At 37.8% G+C, this 25,819-nt stretch overlaps 3 protein-coding genes across 3 annotated transcripts; all 3 read left to right on the top strand.

Moving 5' to 3' along the window:
- Window positions 1-609: 609 nt before the first annotated feature.
- LOC129456286 (uncharacterized protein C3orf20-like) lies at window positions 610-7,945 on the top strand. The gene is made up of 15 exons (XM_055222213.1): window positions 610-648; window positions 1,838-2,022; window positions 2,973-3,182; window positions 3,303-3,452; window positions 3,530-3,647; window positions 3,938-4,012; window positions 4,144-4,230; window positions 4,342-4,495; window positions 5,125-5,329; window positions 5,784-5,867; window positions 5,936-6,281; window positions 6,904-7,020; window positions 7,505-7,650; window positions 7,761-7,830; window positions 7,934-7,945. The coding sequence occupies exons 1-15, from the start codon at window positions 610-612 to the stop codon at window positions 7,943-7,945; spliced, it is 1,998 nt and encodes a 665-aa protein (XP_055078188.1).
- Window positions 7,946-8,720: 775 nt separating this feature from the next.
- LOC117372780 (FYVE, RhoGEF and PH domain-containing protein 6-like) lies at window positions 8,721-19,427 on the top strand. Its single transcript, XM_033968637.2, has 21 exons — window positions 8,721-8,963; window positions 9,786-11,547; window positions 12,887-13,034; window positions 13,348-13,412; window positions 13,844-13,874; window positions 15,044-15,195; window positions 15,870-16,026; window positions 16,124-16,211; window positions 16,630-16,680; window positions 16,770-16,828; window positions 16,908-16,979; window positions 17,059-17,127; window positions 17,204-17,287; window positions 17,363-17,442; window positions 17,599-17,701; window positions 17,969-18,106; window positions 18,180-18,285; window positions 18,370-18,458; window positions 18,540-18,668; window positions 18,736-18,869; window positions 18,945-19,427. Exons 1-21 carry the CDS (start codon window positions 8,951-8,953, stop codon window positions 18,985-18,987), a joined length of 3,573 nt encoding a protein of 1,190 aa, XP_033824528.1. The 5' UTR covers window positions 8,721-8,950; the 3' UTR covers window positions 18,988-19,427.
- Window positions 19,428-19,471: 44 nt separating this feature from the next.
- On the top strand, window positions 19,472-24,495 carry nr2c1 (nuclear receptor subfamily 2, group C, member 1). Its single transcript, XM_033968656.2, has 14 exons — window positions 19,472-19,754; window positions 20,594-20,717; window positions 20,790-21,020; window positions 21,169-21,247; window positions 21,329-21,508; window positions 21,582-21,729; window positions 21,862-21,958; window positions 22,030-22,211; window positions 22,468-22,621; window positions 22,731-22,852; window positions 22,972-23,114; window positions 23,212-23,349; window positions 23,426-23,531; window positions 23,666-24,495. The coding sequence occupies exons 2-14, from the start codon at window positions 20,646-20,648 to the stop codon at window positions 23,835-23,837; spliced, it is 1,824 nt and encodes a 607-aa protein (XP_033824547.1). The 5' UTR covers window positions 19,472-19,754; window positions 20,594-20,645; the 3' UTR covers window positions 23,838-24,495.
- Window positions 24,496-25,819: the final 1,324 nt, after the last annotated feature.

Below are 25,819 nucleotides of genomic sequence, written 5' to 3'. Positions count from 1 at the left end.
TTGAACCCCAGAACAAGAAATAAAACCACCTTTATTTATTTTCGCATTTGATAAACAGTATGCTTATAATTATTCAACCAATAGGCCTATTTTAAATGTATAAGTTATTTATTTATTTATTTATTTACTACATTAATTTAGTCTTATTTTTGTTTTTCTAGGCTTAATTCTTGTTTTTAGTCTTTCATTCAGTCCAGTTGACAGATTTGAATTTTTCTCGGCAGATAAATGTTCTTTCACTCTGGATCATACCTGGATGACTCAAGGATTACAGAGACATCTTTCATTCATGTGTTCATTCCGGTTCATTCATACATTTGTAGCACTCATTCACACTTAGCCTACATAAACGCGCGTGACCCCTCTTCTCCGGTTACCCCTGATCACGTGACCTGTGTAATGTCCGTTAAAGTCTGTCTCCAGGCGACGGGTCCCGTGCAGCTCCAGGGGCTCATGTAAAAGTATCCGCAGACACTACCATACAATGAGGGTCTAAAGGGCAGGTATGGGGGTGCACTACAACAAATAGGGTGTTTTCTGAAGGTCGGGCAGCCCAGGGACGTGTTTAAGATACTTCTGTGCGCGTGTTTTAGAGAGTTTTAGAGAGCCATGACGACATCAGTTGGTCCTGTGTACTTCTTTGATCAGGTGAGATAACATATACAACTGGATGGGTTTACAATGATTCTTTATATTCAGATGTTGGCATAACAGCTAGAAAGAATTAATTATAGCATATGTTGATTTTTATTTTTATTTTTATTTTTATTTTACAGCCAACAAGACTAAAACACAGAAATAAAGGAAGACGTGCTAACTTGGACCTGAATGGGGAGAGTAAGAAAGAAAGTCAAACAGAAAACAAAGAGAAAAGGTATTATTACATACATACACACACATACACACATTCATACATACATACATACATACATACATACATACATACATACATACATACATACATACATACATACACACATACATACACACACATACACACATACACATACACACATACATACATACATACATACACACATACATACATACATACATACATACATACATACATACATACATACACACATACATACACACACACACATACATACATACACACACGCACACACAAACATACATACATACACACATACATACATACACACCCTAACCCCCCCCCCCCCCCCCACACACACACAAATGATCACAGCTTGGGTTTAAAACAGCAGAAATTGGGACTTTATCTGAATCACCTTTTCAACTACTTTTCAAAGATTTTTTCCTTTTGCATTTTTTCTCTAGAAGCAGAACAGACTTGATTGATTGAACTGATTATTATAGTATGGTTTTACATGTTCAAACAGCTTATTCAAAATAGTGGATGAGGCAGGAATTTCTAGTAGCCAAAGTGAGAAGCCAGTGCACCACCAGTGACAGTTTTTTTTATGTCACTGGTGGTGCACTGGCTTCTTTTGACTGTGACCTATCATTTGATTGCATAGGTAAAAGGAATTGAATACCTACCTTTTTAGTCCCGATCTTGTCTTGATGATACTATCCATCTATCAGTGTATCGTTCATCCCAAATTGTTAGAAGATTTTAAAATGATAGTAGTAAGACTAGGTTTTTGTAAAATCTGATATGTATGTATAGTAAAGTGTTTCTCTGGTCTCTTTGAACAGTGACTTACCCAAGGTGCTGCCAGGTGAAGTACAAGAGGAGGATAGACCTGAGATCTCTTCATCTGTTTTTAGCCTAAAAGAACAGAACGTGATGGACGCACATAAGCGCACAGCCCCACAGTTACTCAGTGAACTGGCTCATGTTCTTTCACAGCACAAGTGGAGCGCTGAAGGTCGACTTCCTCACGGGCTTGTGAACATCCTCCACTACACCTGGCAGGAGCTGACCGCAGGGGCCCGACTGCTGCCTGCTACACAGCACTTAGAGAAACACAGAAAATCTCTGGCATCATCAAATATAGATTTATCCCCACGACCCCTGTCAACCAATCAAAAACGGTACAGAGAAGTACCCACTTGTCAAGTTAAACCGCAAGTCAGCAGCACCAGTGTATGTGTGAAGAAGAGAAAGTCCCGTGCATGCAAAGGTACAGGAAACACGCCAATGTGAAGTAGTATCTATTTGCTAGATTATTGCATTAAAGCTTTATAAATAGGAAGGAAAGTAGATAAAAATTGATTTTACCAGTCAGCACCAAGTTCGGCTTCCAACAAATCGATAATGCATCAAATGAATCTGTTCAAAGTAATATTTCAGTATTAAGAAGAATGAGGTGTCATGATTTATGTAGTTAGTAGTAAATAGTGAAATAACAGCCAGACTATAGGCAAAAAAGATCAATCATATGGTCTTGATGTAATAGACATTCTGAAAACACATAGTATATATAATCTCTATAAGTATGTATAAGTATGCCTTTATACATTTAAAGAATAATAGTAGTACAAGTTTCTTAAGTTATTTATAGCGTCATAGTAATTATTTCAAACTCATTATACTCTTGCCTTTGGTGTGTAAACTAAGATATACTTGCCTGGGATCCAGAATACAGACTACTCCATATAGAGAGATATCATTGTGGACTTGTGAGGCAATAGTTATATAGCAATGTTACACAGTATTTTTTTTTCTTTTACAGATCTCAGCTCAACATCTCTTAGTTTCTCAATTTTAAACCAGAGCAATCATGATCAAGGTAGGAAAAAACTGAAATGAATAGATATAGCCATCAGATTTAGTAACATGTAAAAGGCTTGATTATACTTTATTTTTCTATTTGTACTCAGACTGGGTAATACAGCAACACCATATACCAGGCCTTGAGGACATCCATTTGTATAAGTGGGCTCTGGAGCGTCTACAGGATGCACGAAGTCCTATGTGGGTAACACTATCACAATTTCACTGTATTGCTTTTTAGACATGCATTCACATGTTCTGTTCACAGAGTATCATCATCAGAACCTAAACGGCCAATATTACTACGCCACTATGGGAATCCACAGCCACAACATAGAGATAAAAGTGAAAAGACCAAAGCCCATCCTGCGATTTTATTAAACGGTTTGCCTCAGATCCCTGATATGCAGCTGTCGGACACTCAGAAGAACCAACAGAAGCTACACTACCAGATCAGTGATGGCTCCTCCATAATATAGTACCTATCTCACCACATCATGTATATTCATTAGCTGTTGTCTGAGTGCTTATGCAGTGTAAGGCATATGGAAATCACGCCACTGCAATTGACCTGTGACTCTGTGACCTGCCTCCTCAGCTACCCGTCTGGTTGTATGGCGGTGTGCCAAAGCTGCTCCGGTCAGCCTCCTGGAGGTTTTTACTCCAATGTGTTTTCTGATAGTGACCCTCCCATGATCATTGCAACTATTACAGCGTCTGGACATGGTACCGTGATGCACCCACACAGGTACAGTATCGTGCTAAGTGTTTCTATAATGTTTTATTGTCTTTGCATTATGTGACAGCCTATGTGATATCCTCCAGTTCTGCCGTTTCAGCAGTCTGGGACCAGGAAGGTGGGCTTATATTTGACCACCGAGGCTGTGTAACCAAGGAGTGGAGTTGGTCTACAGTATTCTCCAAAAGACGGATTGTAATATGGGTAAAATACAACATTGTGTTAAAATGTAGCTGTTTGACATCACTTTAAAAAGTTAGGTAGAGCTTAATGTGTATTTGTGATGGTCTTAAGACTGGATTAATAGAGAAGAAAGGCCAAGGTAATCCAAAATGTTGTTAATTGGTTAAGTGTATTAATTGTTTAAGACATTGTGTAGGATGGCCTATAGTAGGCAGGAAAACTATAGAGAAAGAGAGAAAAGTTCCCAGCAGCTAGAAATTATTCCCAGATGACTACTTGCTATATTAACTTTTTTTTTATTTCTGTTTTAGATTTCTGATGAGATATCTCTGGACTTGTTCAGTGGTTCTTCTGCCATGCTCAACTTTAAGTGTGACAATGAACTTGTACAGCTATCTATTTCTGCATTATCAAGCTCCAACACAGCAAACATAGTGGTAAAATTGGTGCTTATATGGATTCATATATTCTTCAAAATAAATTGACATAACTATGCTTTGTCCAGCCTTTTTTGCAGTCTAACACTCCATTCTCCTCTGATACGGCCCAAGATCTCCTCAGGGCTCACTCTCCATACCTCTGCACAGACAACAATGGGACATGTGTAAGTAAAGGTTATCTAAGAGCCTATGCATATGACTCTTGCAGCACTCTATCATACAGTATGTCCTCTTATGCATGTGATGGTGCCTGGCAGATGTTTTTATGTTCACAGGACATCCCACAGATGGTCAGAGCAGTGGACCGGCCGGAGGAGGCAGTGTCTGTTTGGAGGAGGGAGGGGCGAGCCACTAGGGAGCTGAGGAAGATCCAAGAGCGAGTACAGTGCATTTTGGAATCGTGGCTGGACTTCTACTGCATGGCCATTGGTATCAAGTACTCTATGCACCAGTTTTGAATTTCAAATATACTTTTAAGACCAGATAAGATAAGAACCTTTATTTGATCCTCAATGGGAATTCCAGTGTTGCAACACAATGTTTGAGAACAGCAGGAGAATAAAAATATATAACCAAGAAGTGTACATGTCCTTCTGGTGCTACCATGCACTAGCTTCCTTCTATCTAAAGTCTGACTTATATCATTTTTTTTAAATATTGTTGTAATTGGACCAAATTTGAGCAAAAGAAAAATTTTAATTCTGTCAACTTCTGTCAACAGTTTTTGTCCAGTTGACAGAATTGAACTTTTGCTATGGATCATACACTGAGGGATTACACAGACCTAAATGGAGGTTACTCGTGCAGAATGTCTACTGTGTAAAAGTAAACTCATAGTTGCTGCACTCAAATCAGCCTTAAATTCTAACTGAAACAATGGAAGAGCAAATGAGAAAGTTGCTAATAGTGTCTTGATGATCTGTGAAGCAAAAACATACATTATCACTTCCTCCTGCAATCTCAACATTATTGAATTGTTCAATCAGGATCTTGTTCACGGTCACTTGTGTCAGTCAGTGTCTGTGTGCGTTTCTCACTGACCTCTCCCTCTCCTTCAGGGATCAAATGTCCCAACATGCAGCGCATGCCAGATGTCCCACCGAGGTCCAGGCTGAAGAGGGAGGTACAGTCAGCCGCTTTGCCCTCTCTCAACTCACCTGAGCGCACAAACCCTGAGCCCACCCCAACACAGGAGGAGGGGCTACACGGACAACGGTCAGCACCAGGACCAAAGAATCACAATAAGGCTTTAAAACGCTACAGGTAAAATCAACGTTGAACGTACTTATAGAAATTGACTCAGAGGTTAGAGAACTTGTACGTTGACCTCAAAGTTTGTTGGTTGATCCCAGCTCCAATGACTGCATATTGTTGTTGTGTTTTTCCTTAGATAAGAAACTTTACTCACTTAAGCTATATATGAATGTGATGAGGGAGTGACTGATTGGTGGTATGGTTTGAGGGGCAGTAGGCACAGACTGACAGCCACACTTTCTTCAGTCTACCCCAGGGCAGCTTTGGGTAGTGATGAATCCACAATGTATGAAACTGTCATTATTATACTATCATTATTTAAAAACATGCCCTACCGGCTTTGGTAACATAATTATAAAGTTGATCAAAGTACTTTATTAGATCAATGAGACCATAACAAAATACATTTCCACATTGCTGTACTGAACATTTGTCTCATACTGAACATTTGTCTGTGTTTCAGCAGTCCACAGAAAAAACGCACCAAGGAGGAATCTCCCGTCACATGGATTGGACCTGTTCAGTTTTATGGCAGCATCAAGCGGGAGTAAGACTTTAGTATGTTGTGAAATACTAGCAACGATTCTTAATATGTTTCCTGATTTTTTATTTTAGGTCAGTGATACTTCCAGTAGACCCAGATCAACAGGCCTCATGTGTCTCATACCCTATCCAACTGCCCTTCACCTCCTTTGCCCCTCTCACTCATTGCCCCGTCCTGCTGCGAGCCGCCCTGAGTGGAAACAGTACACAGAGGCGATGCAGCTGTAGCCCGTTAACAATGCCACTGGTCACAGACTTGGAGTATGATCTCTTTATTTTGGGCCAGCCTCCTCACAGTCACCAGATGCTGATTGTGTGTGTGACATGCCAGAATCTTTACCCCCACGCGCCGGGCAGCGACGCACTGGAGCAGCTCTACAGGAGGAGGAACAAGCACCGGATGACGCCGTGCACTCAGGTGTGACCGCTGCAGAAACAACTCAAATAACTCAATGTACCTTTTCTCCAGAAGGTTACGAGAACATTCACTTTCATCAGCAAATACAACGAGTGTTCTTGTAACTAATACACCAAGGACAACACACTTTGCATTATCTACAAAAAAGGATAAATAACTTCAGTCAGCACAGTGTATCTCTGATGTCCAGTACTGGCAAAAGGTATAGAAGCCAGGTTATTAAGAACAGAATAGGTGAAGGTGATTATACAGATTATGCCAAATTATTCTTTTGAAAAAATTTGTACTCAATAATTTAAACAAATTTAAATTACTAGTGCTTGTGTACCATAACCTTTACAGGCCTTTTTGCTTCAGACTTAGAACAAAAAGATCTTGTCAGAAATATGAAGAATGGATATGAATCTAATGTTTAAAACTACCCGTAGTTGTTGTTTGTTGCAAGTATCTTTTTTCTTTATAGCCTTGACTTTAATTTTGATAGAATTTGAATATACTAAAATATTCTGTAAATACCGTTACATACTTTTTAGACCTTTTGTGCACATTACTATGCCTTCATTGCTTTTAAATTAATTATGAACCTAATAGATACAGGATTATTGTTGTGTGTGTTTTTTAGAGTCAGGTGGATTCATTTCGACTTGTGAGATATGAGATTTCAATACCAAAGCCCTGTTATGAGGCACAAAAATCTCTACTGCAGCAGCGGCACAACGCAGCTCCTGGGATGATCCTGGTCAGTACAACCCCACTGCAGATTTGGCCACAGGGCTTTATTGTAATGTGTAAGACCACTAGAGGGCAGCAGTGATCATTTGGAGGAAAGCAGTTGCTGGGATGAGGTGAAAACAGGGGGTATAAACCTAAAGCCATTGATCATTATATTGTCAGTAAAGAATGGGCCTACTTAAGTACAAACTGCAAGGCTAATATTTAATACTCAAAGTGGTGACAGCAGCTCTAAAGATTTGGCTACAAGATGAAAAAGCCTGTTAAGATGATTTATTTAATGTATTCAATTTCGCATAATGATTTGGAAAGCTGCCAATATTTATTTAGAAAAACAAAACTCTCAGATGGTGGAAAACTTCAAGGTTGCATATAGTAAAATAGTATGTACACTATTGTAATTCAAAATACTATGACAGAGACAAACAAAGACATGATTGATATATTTAATAAAATGCAATCATGTTTTATTAAGTGTTCTTTTTTAACAGATGTACATCAAAGGGAAACTGTTGTTTAATGGTTACATTGACTACAGTGATCACAGCTGCCCAATTAAAAACATTGAAAATCAAATCTCCAAAGCCAGAGGACACTACAGATCAGGCTTATACCTCTCTCCAGACTTCAAGTTCAGGTGAGGTATAATTATAATTATTAGCTTTATAGCACCGCCCCTCATAATAATAGTTTACTATGCAATGGTGAACATAGTGTTTAACTATGTTTGCTTTGTTTTTTTCTTAGTGACAAAATTCATACTGTTGCAGCTAAAGACATTTCATCATCCACTATACGAGGAAAGAATCCAAAAAAAGTGACATAAGTGACGTAATGGAAAAGTCTCATGTAAAAGCTATCATCATTTGAACTGACCTTTATAAACATGCTTTACAATTTTATATTTTCTTATTTTGTAGGTCCAGAGGTGATAATTCCCCAGTTAAAAAAGAAGACCCTTTCTATCTTGTGACTGCCACACAGCCTTGTCTGCACATAATAAATACATACACCTGTGGTAAATGTTCATTTGACCCCTCCTGTAGGATATTTGATCATTCAGAACATTTGTCTAATTGGCCAATAATATTTAGTTTTTAATTGCTGAATTGTTAAACGACACAGATTTCATTTAAACTACCTTTTCACTGGATTCCTGTGTATACATTTGATTCTTTACTAAACAGCTAATTCTTGGGCATTTTAAATTTATTTATAATGGCATAACTTAAAGCCATTGTACCTGACTGGTTGGCCTGTTTTTCTGAAAGCAAATATAGGTTTTGATTTTTTATTTCTATTGAAGAACCACAAACATGTTCATTGTTTGTATCGTCATGTGTTTCGTTTCTTTCTAACATGTTTTTTTCCATTAACTAGTTGACCATATTACAGGATTACAGCATTATGAAAACAGCTGATCAGTGAATGCTTACTTCCTCAAAGGTGACTCAGAAGTGGTCCAATCCAGTGACTGCCACTCATAGGGTTTTTGTCAGATGATTCATAAAGTCTTTAATATTACTATACATTGAAGTGCTTAATGAATGTATGCTGGAATCTGGATAAACCTGCTGAACGTTGCTTGCACAAATATTTAAATGACTGATGACAGTGATTAGTTTCAATACAAAGTCAACATTGTTAAGCAGTGAGCAGATGTTTTTGTGGAGTGTGTCTTTGGCTGCTGATGCCCCCTAGTGGTGCGTTTAGGGAAGCACAAGGAAGCTGATTTCACTCGCGTGGAGCGGTCAGATCAGGCAGTGGCAGTGAAGGAGCCGATGGACAAGTGTGAGACCTGGAGCAGCGGAAAACTTGACAGAAATTTAATTAACACTGATTCCTGGTGGTTTATTGCCGGATAATGGATTTGGATTTACCGCCACGTTAAGTTATTCCTACAGAAAAGCGCAAACGAGCAACGCGAAAAAGGAAATATGTTGAACACAGGTAAGCTAGCTCAAAAGTCCATGATGTTTACAGGTGTGGTTTGATTTTGGGTCTGCTAACAAAATCTTACCCACACATACATGTCATTTTGGTAGTTTTAATCTGTTTATTTCATACTTTACGTGCCAAGTCTTTAGAATTTGGCCCTCATCAAATGTTAATATGTTTATCAAGCTTTATTTGATTAATAATCTTATAACTTATTACTCTAATTAATAATATTTATACAGTTTTTTATTATAATTTGAGATTTGAGGTGTTTATGCAAACAAATGAACCAGCTGGACCAGTTTGCAAGGGTATTCCCATCACTTTGCAGCTGCCCCCTCCTCTCTTCTGTCTGTGTGGACCTGCCCCATAGTGGCTGGACTACATGTAGTTGTGTTGTTTCAGACTAAATCCATGTGATTTTTGAACCCCTGCAGAGGTGGCCTGGTACTGTATGGGAGCTTTACACTAAGCAGTCATTGGGTTAGGATCAGAGCAGATTTAAATGCTTGAACTTGCTTCAGGACAACATAAAAATCCAGAGATATAAAATAACCACGCCATGTTATGTAGAGGTTTAATAAAAATACAGTTTTCCATTAAGCAACTGATTTGATTTGTTCAAAGGTTTGCCAAATTAAACTTTCTAATAGGATTTGTAATAGTTCTACATAACTTTTCCACTTGTACTTGTCTGTTGAGAAAGCAAAGTAAAAATACAAGACAGAAAATTATTTACTGCAGTGCAGAGTGACACACCTCTTAAAGTTGTAAATGTAATATGTGCAATACATGACAATTTCAAAAGTGTCTTGTTTGTTTTTTCACTTTCAGGTTATCATAAGCCACCTGTGGCTCCAAAACCTAAAGTTGTCCTGTTTCCAAAGCCGGGCCTGTCCCCTGCTTCTCCGAGAGAAGAGGGCCTCTTGCTGCCACCTATTCCCACAGCTCGGAAACCAAAACCGCTTCTAGCTCCCAAGCCCATCCTCCCTAAAGTGACTGATCCGCCAAATCCCATTAAGAAGCTGACAACTGTACCAGACAGCACAGTGGGCCTGTTAAACTCTCAAAATGGACTCCACCAAGAAAACAAACGGCCAAACTGGGATTATATCATTCCTATTTGTTTGTGCAGCAATGAAAACTGCAGATGCATCAAAAATGAAAGATTTGCCAAAATGGAAAAAGACTTGATAACACAAAACAAAAGTAAAACTGAAACTGAACACAGAAAAGTGGAGAATAATAATATTGTGAACAATAATCAGTCAAAATCTCCTATATTGGAGAACACTACTCAAAATGATTCAACAGGGAATAATTCAAATGGGACTGTCATCAAAAATCACAAACCTGTCTACAGCCCCTTGACTAATGGCCCATCTTTAACTCACAAAGTCCAACAGGAGGCCAAAACTAACGTCATTCCTAAAAGAACACTTGGACTTGCACCAAAAGAAGACAAAATTTGTAGTTCATCCACCACTATCCAAAACTCAACACCCACTAGGAAACCAGCCCCTGTCCCTGTACCTCGGAAACCCCGGGTGAAGGAGCAGGAAAAGGTGGAGGGCGAGATAGGGAACCAGGAAGTGAGTGAGGTGTCATCAGAACTGAAGAACTGCCCATCCGTATCTGTCAATACACCTGCTCCGGCTCATTTAAACGCCCCTGCGCCCATCCACAAACCAACATACGCCCCACCACCTCCTCCGGACAAAAAGCCATTTCTCTCTGACATAAGTAAAAGTTTTAGCAGTGACGATGTAGATGAGGAGGACTTGGGTTGGGATGTTCACGAGATGGAGCTTTCAGTTGATAAAAGTGACGATGAGCATGAGAAAGGAGACAGCATTGAAGAGCCAATCTACAATTCTGTATACAGCCCTATTAGCTCACCAGTCCAACCAAAAGAACAAGTGATAAAATTACCGCCACAGAAACCCCTAAGACGGAAAAGTGGAATGACAAGAAGTATGGAATTGGTACAGGACAAAGACCCCAAGATACCTGGACAAAAGGAGATTCGACCTTCACAGTATACTAAAGAAGTCATCATGAGGCAGCTGCCATTGCCACCAACCAACGAGATGACCACAAAACCCACGGAAACAATCAAATCTCGTTCTTCAAGTCTTAACAAAGCCAAGTCGTTTTCTTGCACTGATGCCTCTCGCCCTCAAAAACTCAGAAAGAACTCGTTTAAGAAGTTTCTGGACCTGAAGCTAAAGAAGTTCATGGGAAAAGAATGTCAGACGCATGATACTAGCTCTGAAGATGAAAAGGTACAGGAATACAAGGGTGAGCGCAAGCTTTCCTGTCCACTTATTGAAAAACGCCTAGATGAAGAAGTGTTTAATCATGCAACTGAGCAGCAGGAATACTATGAAGACATCCCTGTTTATGAGGATATAGAAGACTATGTGAATGTCAACATGGAAGAGGAAAAAACATCACCATGGGAGAAAGATGTATGGCCAAGTCCAATGTCTAACGATGATGATGATGATGAGGGTCTGTATGAAGTTCAGGAGCCATACTTTAAACTGGAGAAGAACACTGCACCACCACACGAAGAACAGTACAACTATCCCAGGTAAAATACACTTTGTCACCTTTGTTGGATTGGTTAAAGGTGGGATTAAGGAAATGATTCATATATAGCATTGTGGCATTGTAAGTTAAAATAATTAAATATCAGATTATCCTCATATTTTATTAAACAAGGAAAGATGGTTTAAAACTGTGCCACTGTTTTTCATAATAGTTTCAGTTGTAAGAGAAAGAAAGTACCAGGATGTTTATGACAAACTTGCAGTGTGTCTATAAATGCCCAGACAATGACAAACCATGTGCTTCTTGGATCATATTTCTGTCAGAGCAGTTTAACTCCTAGTGCACATGACATAACACGATTGGTCATTAAGGCACAAAATTATATATTTTTCCATTGTTGGCCACGGTGGCACCAGAATTACCAATAAACTTCAGTCAAGTGAACGCTGCAAAGAATGCAGCTTCAAAACAAAGTATTTTGCACTCACATGCTACCACATGATATTTTTTTCTTCTGAATCACTTTTTAAATGATGAAAGTTATGTGTTGTTTGTTACGCTCAGTGTTTTGACAGTTGTAAATAGGATTACATTTGTGTAAATACACTGACTTGTACGGCTTACAGATTAGAGTGTTCTCTATGTACTCTGTGCTTTATGTGTATAGGTTATTAGTCTTCAAGCTCTAGCATAGGCTAATATTATATTTTGGCCAACAACCTGGCTAAATAAAATACATGAGGTCTGTTAGAACAGCATTAGCTTCAGTCCGTAAGAAGAGGGCACTCGTAATGAGACTATACAGCTCTCTTATAGGTTTATAGGGAAACAACTGATTTGATATTCTTTTTATTATTATACTTTGCAAATAAGGCTGGGTATCATTAAGATTTTGCCAATACAAGACATACCTCGATACATAGGCCACGATACGATACATATTTTGATACAGTACTTTTTCTTTTTGATATAGTATGATACGATATATTTCAAATTGATTCGATACCATTCAGTGAAAAATATAGGCTTTCATGACCCTTAATGATCATTAAGGTAATATCGTCAGATCTTAATCAGCCATCACTTGATCTGCATACACAACACATATTGGTCAATCTCTAGTTAAAAGCATGCAGCTGTATTCACCGTAGCTAACTGCTCAACCCTGTCCTTCTTTGTTACAGGGAGTTGCCTTCGTATCACATGTACTTCCCTTGAGAGTTAAAGCATGCTAGATATGTTATTTTTTGATACAATAATTTCCCGTAATGTATACAAAGTAAACCTGTTCAGAAGGTTCTATGAAATATATTGTTTGGGTGAACCAAGAGCTGCACAATATCCTCTCTCCTATTCCCCCTCTCTTCTTATTTTAACAGAGCTTCCTACCAGATTTACACAGCTGAGGAAAGACTGTCAGATGAAGACATAATGGGCAACACCACTGATGAAGAGTATGATGATGATTTTGATACAAGCTCAGTGTCCAGTAAAGGAGAAGAGCCTGAACAAATAGTGGAGAGTGCGGTGAGGACCTTTATATTTGACATTAGTCCCAAGATATGGCTAAATACATTTACCTAAGCTAACACACAGGGCTGTACTCTGCAAGGTCTTAGTGATAACAGTTTGTACACAGGGGCCTATAGGGAAGAAGTATACATCATTTTTTGACACATTGTTTGCTCATTTTATTTGACCTCAACAGCTGCTGCAGACAAAGGAAACATTATATTAATAAAACAGTGAAAGCTTTATCATCTAGGAGTACATTGCAGTTGTGTGTTCATCTATCAATATGAGTTTTTGCAGTAATAGTATGTGCTTCTATGTGTTTCAGACTTTGATGAGGAGAAAAGAAAAGATAAAACACATTGCCACAGAAATAATGACTTCTGAGAATGTGTAAGAACTGCTTTAACTTTTTTTTCTATAATACTTTGCATATCTAAAATTGTACACTGCAATGTGTTAGGGTTGTATTCAAAAGGTATAGACCTCGTACTAGACTAAAGATATCTTCTAGTTCTGAGTAGGGTTGTCAGAAATATCTAAAATAAGACACTAATCAATACTAACATTTGTATTGAAACTTGATACACATTTACACGAGTTTCGACACTGGAAAAAAAACTGGATAAAACTAGACTTTTCAGTTTCATCTTGAGTTTTATCAGCTATTCTAAGGCAAATGCTCTTTCAGTCATGAGTGTCAACCCTTTGTCTTTTCTATTTTAAAATGGGTCAAGTGGGTTTATAAACCATGAGTTACTGTATACCATTCATCACAGTAGATCAAGTGCTGATGGTCTAAATGTATTCTTTTTTTCTCATAGGTTTGTCAATGTCCTCAAGCTACTTCATGTTGTAAGTAGACCAATACATCTCATACAACATACAAAGGAGTTGACTTTTGTATATTGTGTCTGCTGCTCATCCACTGTCAAAACCCACATTCCCCATATGTATTTAATTAGGCTGTCCACTGAGGCACACCCCATAAGAGGGAATAAAACTAAGAGTGTACCATAAGGCTGAGGTCTAGCCCACATGGTTCACATTCCATATGGTTTTCCAGTTTTCTTTGCAATTGTAGTCTGTAGCATTAAGCCTAACTGGTAAACATGATCAAATCCAAACAAAAATTACATAAACAGATTAAACCTCATAAGATTCCTGAAGCTGTTTAAAGTAAGTTTGAAGATTAAAGTGCCTTGGTAATATTTTAGTGTTCATTTCCCTTTTAAATAACCAGACAATTGTTCTAGATTTGAGAAGAGAACCTCCTCAATTCATTCTGAACAGGTGTCCCAAATGCTCCTCTCAACATGATTTAAAAGTAAACATATAAAGGCTTACTATTCTTGGTATTGTCCAAACATGGGCCACAAACCTAAGAAAATAAGCTTTTAAATTGTTATAAATTCGAGAAACTGTGTTGAATCTTGTCATCCTGTGCTTCCTAGCTGCACCATGAACATACTATATTTTTATACTGTTCATTGACTAAAATGGGATCTTGGTCCTTTTGCCTATTTGTCTATTTTATAAAACACTTACTAAAGCAGTTAATTGAAACACATCAGCATTTTCCTTTAGTTTTTGTACATACGACACTCCAGCTGCACATGTGGCGTGTAGGAGGAGATGTTAAAGCCACAAGAACAGTTTTGTGGCACACGCTCACTTTACACAGCACTCTAATTATGCCCATTTTCCATTATCTGGCAAAAAGTCACTACATCATCAAAAACAAGTAGAAAACACCCCCCTCTGGCCGTCAAGCAAAAGTGTTTTGTGCTGATTCAAAGTGCACAGATATTTACTGTGAGGTTTGTTTATGAGTGGTTGGCTCTTAAGTTTTTGGGAAGTGACTAAATACATTTACCAAAAATCTATATTCAGAATACTATTTTTGAATGACTTTATTCCGAGTCAGTTTCTTTTGGTGGTAACTACAGCTGTGTATGAGTAAAGTGTTGTCCTTAAATGTTGAGAAGGGCATCTATAATGTGTATGTTAATATTGTTATGCAGGACTTTCGCAATGCTGTGTTTGCTGCATCCCATAATAGTGGAAAACCTGTGATTGAAGACCAGGTGTTGGACCAGATCTTGTTCTATCTCCCACAGCTCTATGAACTAAACCAACAACTGCTGAACGAGCTGCAGCAAAGAGTCGCTACCTGGTAATTATGAAAACACATTTAACACTATCCAACCTGAATAAAATAAAATAATAATAATGGTATATTCTAATCATTTTTCATACATTCATAAATGATGTGTCTTGCCAAAGGACACGCACATTGCATTACATGTTTGCAGGCTACTACTACTGACCTAAAGAGTTAATATTTAATAATAACACACCTGTTTTATTGGCCACGTTCCTAAACACTCATTGTTGCCTGACAGCAATACAAATGCTTATTTAGGTACAAATTCTTAATGTAAACAATGTCGCCCTTCCAAAAATCTGACCTGTAACTTGGCCTGATGGCACTTAAATTACTCAGTAGTCACTGTGCTTAAGTTACTCAGTAGTCAATAAAAAGTTGGTTATTATTGAAGTTTGAAGTGTAGTTGAGTTATTTTTCAGAATGCTTGTGACTTGATTATTGTTATGCTGCATTATTCCTTTTTTAAAAATGGGAAGCAGAATTTCCCAAAATAATATCACTCACAAAGCATTGTTATTTAAATCTTTGACTAATGTAGCACATTTTGGTTGAAAAATGACTTTTATGACATGACTTGTCACTGGACATAAGTTATGACATAATCCCTCTCATGCCATAGTGATTGTTGCAGAAGATTTCATTAAGAGTTTAATCCAACTTAATTATTATTCTTTGTGCAGGGGAGAGAACTCAAAGGTGGCAGATATCTTTGTAAAAAAAGGGGCTTTTTTGAAGATGTACTCCAACTACATCCGTGAGTTTGACAAGAATGTGACTCTACTGGATGAGCAGATAAAGAAGAACCCGGCATTTGCTGCAGTCGTTCGAGAGTTTGAGGCAAGGAGACTCACTAAACCTGTTTGTTTCAATGTGGTGCAGTTTAAATAGTTTCACTGTTGTTCCGGGAAATTAATCCAATGTGTTACTTTTACAGGCAAGTCCACGTTGTGCCAACTTGGCTTTGAAACATTATCTCCTTAAGCCTGTTCAGAGAATACCACAATATCAGCTGCTGCTTACAGGTAAATTAATTTCTCACTTTTTTCTTCTAATTCAGTGCAATCACGTTTTGATAAGAAAGGTTAACAGTTTTAAATGTAATTGTCCCAAAGGTAGGCATTATAACCTGCTGTAATTATCCATAAAGATAATTCCATACTGCCCTCTGTTGTTCAAAAAGTGAATTGCATTTGGTATTAAAATATATTCTTCAACTTGTATAATAGGATTTAAATGTTCAGCTCAAAATACGATTTACTGTAAGTCTTACAGTTGTGTGGCTGGCAAATGGCTTGTCTCAAAATCAAAGGAATGTCCCTGTATAATAGCTAATTATATTACATAACACACAAACTGTTCCATATAGGTAATACTGTGGAATGCAGATGATGATTCTGACATGCAGATGCTTATCATTGCTGTTTTGTAATTGACTTTTAGACTATCTCAAAAACTTATTGGAAGACTCTGCTGATTATAAGGACACACAAGGTATCATTTTGACCATTTTGATAAAGTTCTAGTAAAAGCAATAGCTGCTAAATGTTAATTATATTCTTAAAATGTAATGTATCCAACAGAGGCACTTGTTATTGTGAAGGAAGTTGCCAACCACGCCAATGACATCATGAAGCAAGGGGTATGTAGGGTAATGAATAATGCAAGATAAATTATTTAAATACACATCAATGTTGATCTGATCATATTTTTCTCTGTAGGATATCTTTCAGAAGTTGATTCAAGTGCAGTGCAGACTCATTGGCAATCATGAAATTGTCCAGCCAGGCAGGGTGAGTGTAGTAGGTTATGCTTTATATATAGCGTAACATATTAAGATACACTACGTGACAAATCTTTCTCTTTTTTTAGGTTTTTCTGAAAGAAGGGGTAGTCAATAAACTTTCCAGGAAAACAATGCAGCCCAGAATGATTTTTCTGGTACAGTAAATAAAAAATATATGTTTTGATGCTTTACAAAATACTAAATTGTGCTTATTTGTTGTATTGTTTTTAGTTTAATGACATGCTGCTGTACACCATTCCTGTCCAGTCAGGCCAGTTTAAGGTTAAAAAAATGCTATCTCTGGCTGGAATGAAGGTGAGTTTCTCAGTTTCTTTTATTATTGTTACTATTATTGTTAATATATTATTTTTATATTGCAAATACTTGCAGGTCAAAAAACCATCCCTAGAGGCTTTCCAAAATGAGTTCATAATTGAGAGTGTAGAGCGCTCCTTCATCTGTTCAGCCAGGTAAGACAGATCCTTAATAAACAAAGTAAAACATTTTGCATAATGTCTATGTACAGTTCAGAGTTAAAGTTTCATAGCACATTTGTTCTACCTCATTATATACATCAGGGTAGGTTATTTTTCAGTTATAAGTAACATTCTTTGTTGTTACTGCAGCTCAGCCACAGAAAGAGAAAAATGGCTTGAGGCGTTTTCTACAGCAATCAGTGACTTTACAAAGAAAAAGACCAGTTTTATCCCAGGCAAAACTTCGGACAAGGTTTGTTGGGAATCTCCAGGTCCTTCACATGATCAAAAATATCACAATATTATTACAATATTATATAGAATAGCAATATGTAAATTGTAATATCACTTAAAAAACACAGACACATTTGAACAACAGTACTTCTTTGTTTGACCATAATATGCACAAGTTGTTAATGAAATACATTTAGTCTTTTTTACAACTTGAAAATTGAAGCAGCAGCATATGATTTTGATACCCTAACTAATAACCTATTTCTGGTTTATTTTCGTTAAACAGGTGGAAATTGAAATTGGTGCTGCTCTTGGTTCAAAGGCTCCTATATGGATCCCGGACCCAAGAGCAACAATGTGCATGATCTGTACGTGCGAGTTTACTCTAACATGGAGGCGACATCATTGCCGCGCATGTGGAAAGGTGAAGTGAAAATAAGTTTTAACACTATTTACCAGAAAATAACAATCATTTCTATTTTTTTGTGTCATATTAGGTTGTGTGTCAGTCTTGTTCCACCAATAAATACCGCCTTAAATATCTAAAAGGCCAGTGGGCACGAGTGTGTGACCAGTGTTTTGTTGTGCTTCAGAAACAAGAAAGTAAGGATACATGTATCATACACTCCTCATTTGAGTACTGTGGACTTATGGCCTTGATTTGAAAACTGTTAATGTAATTTCCAGATGAAAAGGCCATATCGTGTACAGCGAGCAACAAAACTGCTTTTGCTTTTAACCGTAAACACAAGAAAATCCCTGCTCATCTCACAGAGGTAAGAGGTCTCTTCTTATCTGTATCAGCTAAGTTGCAAATAATGTCATTGCAGCTTATAAAATATTTCTTATTGTTTCAGGTGTCTGCAAATACAATTAATTCTACCATGAGTGGATATTTAGAGAGAATTAAACCTAACAAAAAGCAGGGAAAGAGAATGTGGTTTGTCATCAAAGGAATGGTTCTGTACACATATGCTGCCAGTGAGGTGAATACTCAGTATTGCAGACAACTTTTTCTATGTTTACACCTAACATGAATTTATTCTCATCCAGGATGTTGCTGCCTTGAAAAGTCAACCACTGTTAGGCCTAACAGTGAAGTCGGACTCAAAGTTACAATTTAGACTCGTCCACAAAGACAAAGTTTTTTACATTTTTAAAGCTGATGATGAGCAAATAGCAGAGAGGTAAACTTACACTGTTAATCATTAATGCATTAATTTGTCATTTGTATTGATTATAGTAATTATTATTTTTAACAGGTGGATTGAGGCTATGAGAAAGACCTCTGTGCTGGAAGCTTGATAAGACTATTTCTACCTCCAAGTGTTTTTATCATGTGTATACTGTGCTATTTTAAACACTTCTGTAGAAGTGTTGTTTTTTTTGTATTTAATGATATGCATACAAAGTGTTTTATTCAGTTGCACAAGTGTCAATATTTGCATATGAAGTAATTATTAATTTGTAAATATCGGTTTATCTATTATTTTCAAAATGAAGTAGCTTTCACAAGATTGATCTACATTGATGGTTCTTATTTTAATTATTCACATTACTTGTGTTGTGTTATTTTTGTTAACCACTTAAATCACCATGTTGTAGAGTTCAGTCAATTGTATTGTTAAAGGAATTTCCCTGAACAAATATTGTTGCACAAAATTTGCACTCAAATTACAATGTCTGCCATAGTGTTTTGGTAGCGTGTTTCTGTTGAACTGCGTTTAATAAACGTGAACTTCATTAACGTTTGAGAGTAATAATATGTTTCCTCCAACTTTTGACACATGACGCATGCGCAATAGTATGTTGTTCATCTAAAAGGTCACGAACTCTGACCCTCCTAAGAACAGCACTTACAGTTAAAATAAATACTTTTAGTGGGTAAATTAACATTATATAGTAGCACTTTCAGCGGAGAAGATAATTAATACGGATGCACGCAACCCACGTTGGAGACATTTCGAGCCACAAACACAGGAAGAGAGGGCGTGTTTTGAAGCTGTTCTAGAGAGCTGCTGCTAGCTAAAGGCTAACTTAGCTCGTTAGCACTGCTCGGAGCTTCTCACGTGGTAATGTTTATTGGAAATTTAATCCTAGTTGTTATAAATGCAGTCGAGGTTTAATGTACACCGGAGTACTTCATTGACATCATCTGTAACATAACATATGAATAGTGCGTAAGCATCGCGTAGTGGCGCTTACAAACTGAAACAGGTTAGCCGGTCGTTAGCATCTATGACAGCACTGCTAACATTTGGACTACATATGTTATAAAGTACACGTCAGACGTGGCCATACACTCCAGTTTCGATTTCGCGATTAATAACACCTCTGGCCCGTGATATTGCTAATCAGTGTTGTTATTTGTAGATGAAATATAGCGATTTCAGTCCTCTTTTCGCAGCCGAAGTTCCGTCCGCAATACAACATCATGGGCCTTAACCCTAGCATGCTTTAACCCTTCAATGTTGACCTTTCACCCACAGGAAAAGAAATACCTTATTCTTCCGTATCGATTTTAAATAGTTTCCCGTGAACAGTTTGCTAGGGTTTATGTAAAAGCTATTTTGATCATTCTTTCTTTGATGTATCTCTTATTTAGACGTACCTTACGAACAGTAGTACAGATTCAGACTAGCCATATGAGTTAGCTTAGGAGGCCACAAATGCAACAAATGTTAAAATACGTGTTGTCTTTTCCAATATCACTCGCATTATTCACATTTAATACATCTCGAATGTATGTCTATCTATGTCTGAGCCGTATGATTCAATTCAAGGCTCAACTTCATTCATTTGTGTATAATCTAACAACAACAGTTACCTTCACAAAAAATGTTGATTTGATTAAGCAAATAATGGAAAGTATGATTCTTCATGTTTGTTACGGTGTATAATTTCTCTTTAGATCCTCATGGGTTATTGTTGAAGAGAACAGTGGAGGTGGAGGTAATATCACAATGGATGGACAAACTCAAAGAATTCAGCTTGTGTCAGCAGATGGCAACATGGCTTTGGGACACAGGATTCAGGTAAATACACTTGTTAGCACTTAAGACATGTTTCTTCATCATTATAATTTTACATAATTTATTCTACAATAGATTGTGACTGATCAGCAAACAGGGCAAAAGATTCAGATTGTCACTGCTCTGGAACCACCTTCTCCTGGGAAGCAGCAGTTTATACTTGCAAATGCAGACTATTCCTCTAGTGGAAAGGTCCTACTGAAGCAGGAAGGGTCACCCAACAAGGTCATCCTTGCTGCCCCAGACAGCTCTGGGGTTAACCAGCTGTTGTTTGCATCTTCTGATTTGGCTGGACAGCAAATTCAGGTATTGCTTGCTTAAAGTGTTTTTTCCCTTTTCAGACAGTTTTGACTTATTTTGCATGAAATCCCATGACTAGAACATAACCTTGTTGGAGACGGTGTTAGGTTAGTTTTGAATGCCCTCATTGTTTTTTTTCTTTCTTGTTTTTCAGTTTGTAACAGATGGGTCAGATCAGTCCCTCATCAAGCCTGTTGTTGAGTACTGCGTTGTTTGTGGGGACAAGGCATCAGGTAGAGTTTTTTTTTTTCTTGTCACCGCAGATACATTTATTGTATGTGGCACAGTTGTAACTCTTTTTTTCTGCCTTTTAGGGCGCCATTATGGAGCAGTTAGTTGTGAGGGCTGTAAAGGATTCTTCAAACGCAGCATTAGAAAGAACTTGGTCTACACGTGTCGAGGCTCTGGTGAATGTGCCATCAACAAGCTCCACCGAAATCGTTGCCAGTACTGTCGGCTGCAGCGATGCATTGCTCTGGGCATGAAACAGGACTGTAAGTGACTGCCATGTAATAACTACTGTTCTTTGGTTGCTTATAATGTTAATAAATTGTTTCATTTTTTAAGCTGTGCAGTGTGAGAGAAAACCTGTTGAAGTCACTCGTGAGAAATCAATGAACTGTGCAGCCTCCACTGAGAAGATCTACATTCGCAAGAATCTGTTTAGTCCACTGGCTGCCACTCCAACTTTTACTTCTGACAAAGAAACTGCCAGGTACTTCATAATAAGTGTTCTAAATCGCATTAATATTATGCATGAATCGCAATAATATTACTGTAAAACACCAAACCTACTTTTGGAATAAAGTTTTGTATGAAATACAAATAGCACACACTCTAATGACAGGTCTGCAAGTTTGTTGGAGTCCAGTATGTTACTCAACATCCAACATCCATTTCCAAAGCTGGAAAACACCATTTTGATTCCTACATCTCCAGACAAGGTAAATCAACACAAATTGATCTGTTAATAATGCTACATGCTACAGTTATTTTAACTAATCATTTCCACAAGGACGACCCATCACAAGGAGACCTAGGTACTCTGGCAAATGTTGTGACATCCCTGGCCCATCTTGATAAGACACGAGAGGAGAGTGAAAGTGGCAACGACTTGCTGGGAGTCGAGACGCTCAGCAATGGTGATAGTTCAATCACAGATCTTCAGGATGATCAAAACACAAGTGACATCACACGGTATGGAGGAGTCAAGAAACTGCTTTGTGTACAGATATTATGCAAGGGAAAAAAGTGTTTGTCATAAGGAAATCACATTACATTTCCTGTTTAGGCCATGTGGCTTCTGACTCAGCTGCCCTAATTCAATTCTGGCTTCTAGCTGATCAAAATGTACCATCTTGGTTATGGCTGCTGTTCTATAAATAGAGATCTAAATTATGTGACAGCAGAGTTGATATAGAAAATGCATATTCTGTATTTCTGTATTTCTCAGAGCGTTTGATACCCTGGCTAAAGTCCTTCATCCTAACGAGAGATCAGCAGCAGACACTTTTGAGGCGGCGATGCAGTTAATGGCAGGAGATCAGTCTGGCCCTGTTTTGGAGCTAAATGGGCCTCTTCTCTCTGACAGCCATATCCCCTTTAAAGTAAATATAACTTTACTACCGAGTTATGACTATATAAACATGAACTTTTGAGAAATTGCATGGATATATACCTATTGGATAAATAATATTTTCTCACATTTTTTGACAGCTCATGATGCCTTTGCCTGTGCCAGAGTATCTCAATGTCAACTACATATGTGAGTCAGCTTCACGGCTTCTTTTCCTCTCTATGCATTGGGCTCGCTCCATACCTGCATTTCAGGCTTTAAGGTAAGTTTTAATAACATACATGGTCTAAGGTAAGCTGTAATAACAACTACATGGTTGGCAATTATGGTTTCCATGACCTATCTGATCTATTCAAATTACTCATACCCTGTTTATTGTAGTGGTCAAGAAAATGACATTAACTTGATGAAGGCCTGTTGGAATGAGCTGTTTGCCCTCGGCTTGGCACAGTGCTCCAATGTAATGAATGTTGGTACCATCCTAAGTGCCATAATCAACCATCTGCAGACAAGCTTACAGGAAGGTAAATGTTCTGGTCATGTCAATGACACATGGTTCTGATTTAATAGTTTTACATTTTGGCCTACTTTTAATGTCATCCTAAAATTTGCCACCTACAGACAAACTGTCCCCTGAACGAATCAAAGTCGTAATGGAGCACATCTGGAGGATGCAGGAGTTTTGTAATAGCATGTCTAAGCTGTTGCCTGACTCCTATGAATATGCCTACCTGAAAGCCATTGTTCTTTTCAGTCCTGGTACTTTCAGATATTTAGACATGTATACATATTTGGATTACATCATCAAAACTGATAGATTGTGTTCTTCTACCAGACCATCCAGGGATAGACAACATTTCACAAATACAGTTCTTCCAAGAGCAGGCCTACACAGAGCTACAGAACTATGTCACCAGGACCTACCCTGAAGACTGCTATCGGTAAACAACCTGCGTAACTGCATTACAAGCATATGGCCTATGTTTAATGTAGCAGATATGATGTCTAATTCGCTGTACTTGCTGCAGTTTGCATGTTTTAATTTCATGTCTCATTTCTCTATGGCTGCTTCCAGGTTGTCCAAGCTGTTGCTGCGTCTTCCTGCCCTGCGGCTCATCAGTGCATCTGTCACGGAGGAGCTGTTCTTTGCCGGACTCATTGGAAACGTTCAGATCGACAGCATCATCCCGTACATCCTCAAAATGGAGTCCACGGATTATAACAGTCAAACTGTTTCTGGCCTCTGAACTTCACGGTTTGTCTCACCGTAGATTTGATGATAAGATAAAAACTCAAAACCCTCTTGTGACTGGTCAATGCCAAGTCAGCATTTTATTTTATTTAAATCTTAATGAGGATCTGGCTCCCGGAAGTCTCCGTAACAGACTTTTGACTTTTGGAGAGGAACAGTTGAGAGAATAGACTTCTGAATGATTGTACATAGTGTTTTATTACTTGTCTCCTCCCAGTATTTCCATTTGGCACATCTCACATGAGAACTGAAGGACCTGTTTCACGCCGTTTTCCTCTCCTCATTTGTTATAATGTGAACTGATTTGTGTACCTAATATTCTTAAAGGTTTAACCTTTATTTTCAAAGTGCTTGCTGATCCAAAGGATTGCATTTGCTTCTATTGTTAAATATTTTACAAAATATGAATCTGAAAAAAAGAAAATAGTCTGTACATATTTATATATATAGTTACAAGAAAGGCTGTGGTGGCCTCTTGTATTTTGCTTTCTGGACAATTCATGTGAAAATCATTTTAGAATAAAGTACCTGAATGGCATGTCATGCAGTTTTACTGTGCCTCCCCCGTGTTTTGAATTTCTGCTCGAGACCAAATCTTGAGAGGAATTTTTCTAGTTTGTTCAATGTCCCTTTCCTAACAAAGACATACCAGTATTTGGGTGTGTGTGTGTGTGTTTTTCTTTTAGATAATTCAGCATTAAAACTAACAATATTCTGTTGTAAGATGAATATATCTTACTATTTGGAAGTTGATACACCTTTTCTTACCTTCCCTTTCTCTGAACTTGTCCACGTTTCTAATAACAGCAGTTTTGTGTGTCTTTTGAATTAATAATGGAAAATCTGCATCCTGTCACTTGTTGTGTCAAGTGACGTAGAGGTAGTAAGAAGCTGCTGTAGTGTACTTGGAGCGTTATTGACCAGTAAATTTTTCATTAGTTCCTTGGAAACATGACTGAGATGGACAGAGCCGGGGAGCATTCTATGGCTACAGTTGATGAATATGTCCCGTAAATTAAAAGCCTTGCTCAAGTACGCATTAAAACTTGATGAACATTATTGTCTGCTGCTGTGTTCTAAGTTGTCATTGTCCGGTAGAGTCTCCGTGCTATCTCCTCTGCCCTATTGAATCGCCACATCGCTTGACTCACCCTATTTGAGCAGCAGAGGTTAATGACACTGTGTCAATGAATGGGCCATCGTTTAATCTCTCAACGTAGTGATGCATCAATTTTACATGGCTACTCAAATGGATACTGGACAAAAGACAAGTTAAAAATAAATGTCTATTAAAAGCTATGAGATAGATTCGGGTTAATGAAGTTGAATGAAAAAAAAAGGTTATTTTGGTAGCCTGTCTGGATTAAAGGGAACTGGCAAACAAAGGTGAAATACTATGCATTGTATGTTCAAAATGTCTAGTTCCTATTTACAAAAAACAAAAACATGAACATAATAGCATTATAAAAACCTGCTTAATCCCAGATTATGTCTCCTATAGTATATCATTACAGTAAGGAACTTTTGGCACCCCTGGGAAAAGAGGGCCAACTAAAAGGTAGGTATAGTAATGTGGCTTGTACTGTTACATCTATTCAATTAACATTATTTGGATTAGAAGTGACTTATCATATTTGTTATTTGTCCTCTATTTCTGCTTTAAAGTACAGAAAGTTTGGAGATGGCATGTCCTACAAGCTCCTGTCTTTATACTTCACATTAAGTTAATATGTTGACGTTTGCTCATGCCAACTGTGTTGCTGAGTAGCTCATAGTAATAGCTCATAGTGATTTCCCATAATTATTATTCAAGAATTCATGTGATAGACCTAAATTCTACAGGAATGATTCATTAACATAGTCTTCCCTCTTGGCAGCACTAGGCCAAATAACTTAAGTCTGACAAAGTATCATTGGTTCATAAAGAAACATTCACAAAACATTCTGGTAGATCCATTTTACAATATCTTTTTTCTA

The sequence above is a fragment of the Periophthalmus magnuspinnatus genome, chromosome 6, assembly GCF_009829125.3.
Source record: "Periophthalmus magnuspinnatus isolate fPerMag1 chromosome 6, fPerMag1.2.pri, whole genome shotgun sequence".
NCBI classification, from domain to species: Eukaryota; Metazoa; Chordata; class Actinopteri; order Gobiiformes; family Gobiidae; genus Periophthalmus; species Periophthalmus magnuspinnatus.
The sequence above is the reverse complement of the archived record's forward strand: the minus strand, read 5'-3'. Positions and strand labels throughout refer to the sequence as shown.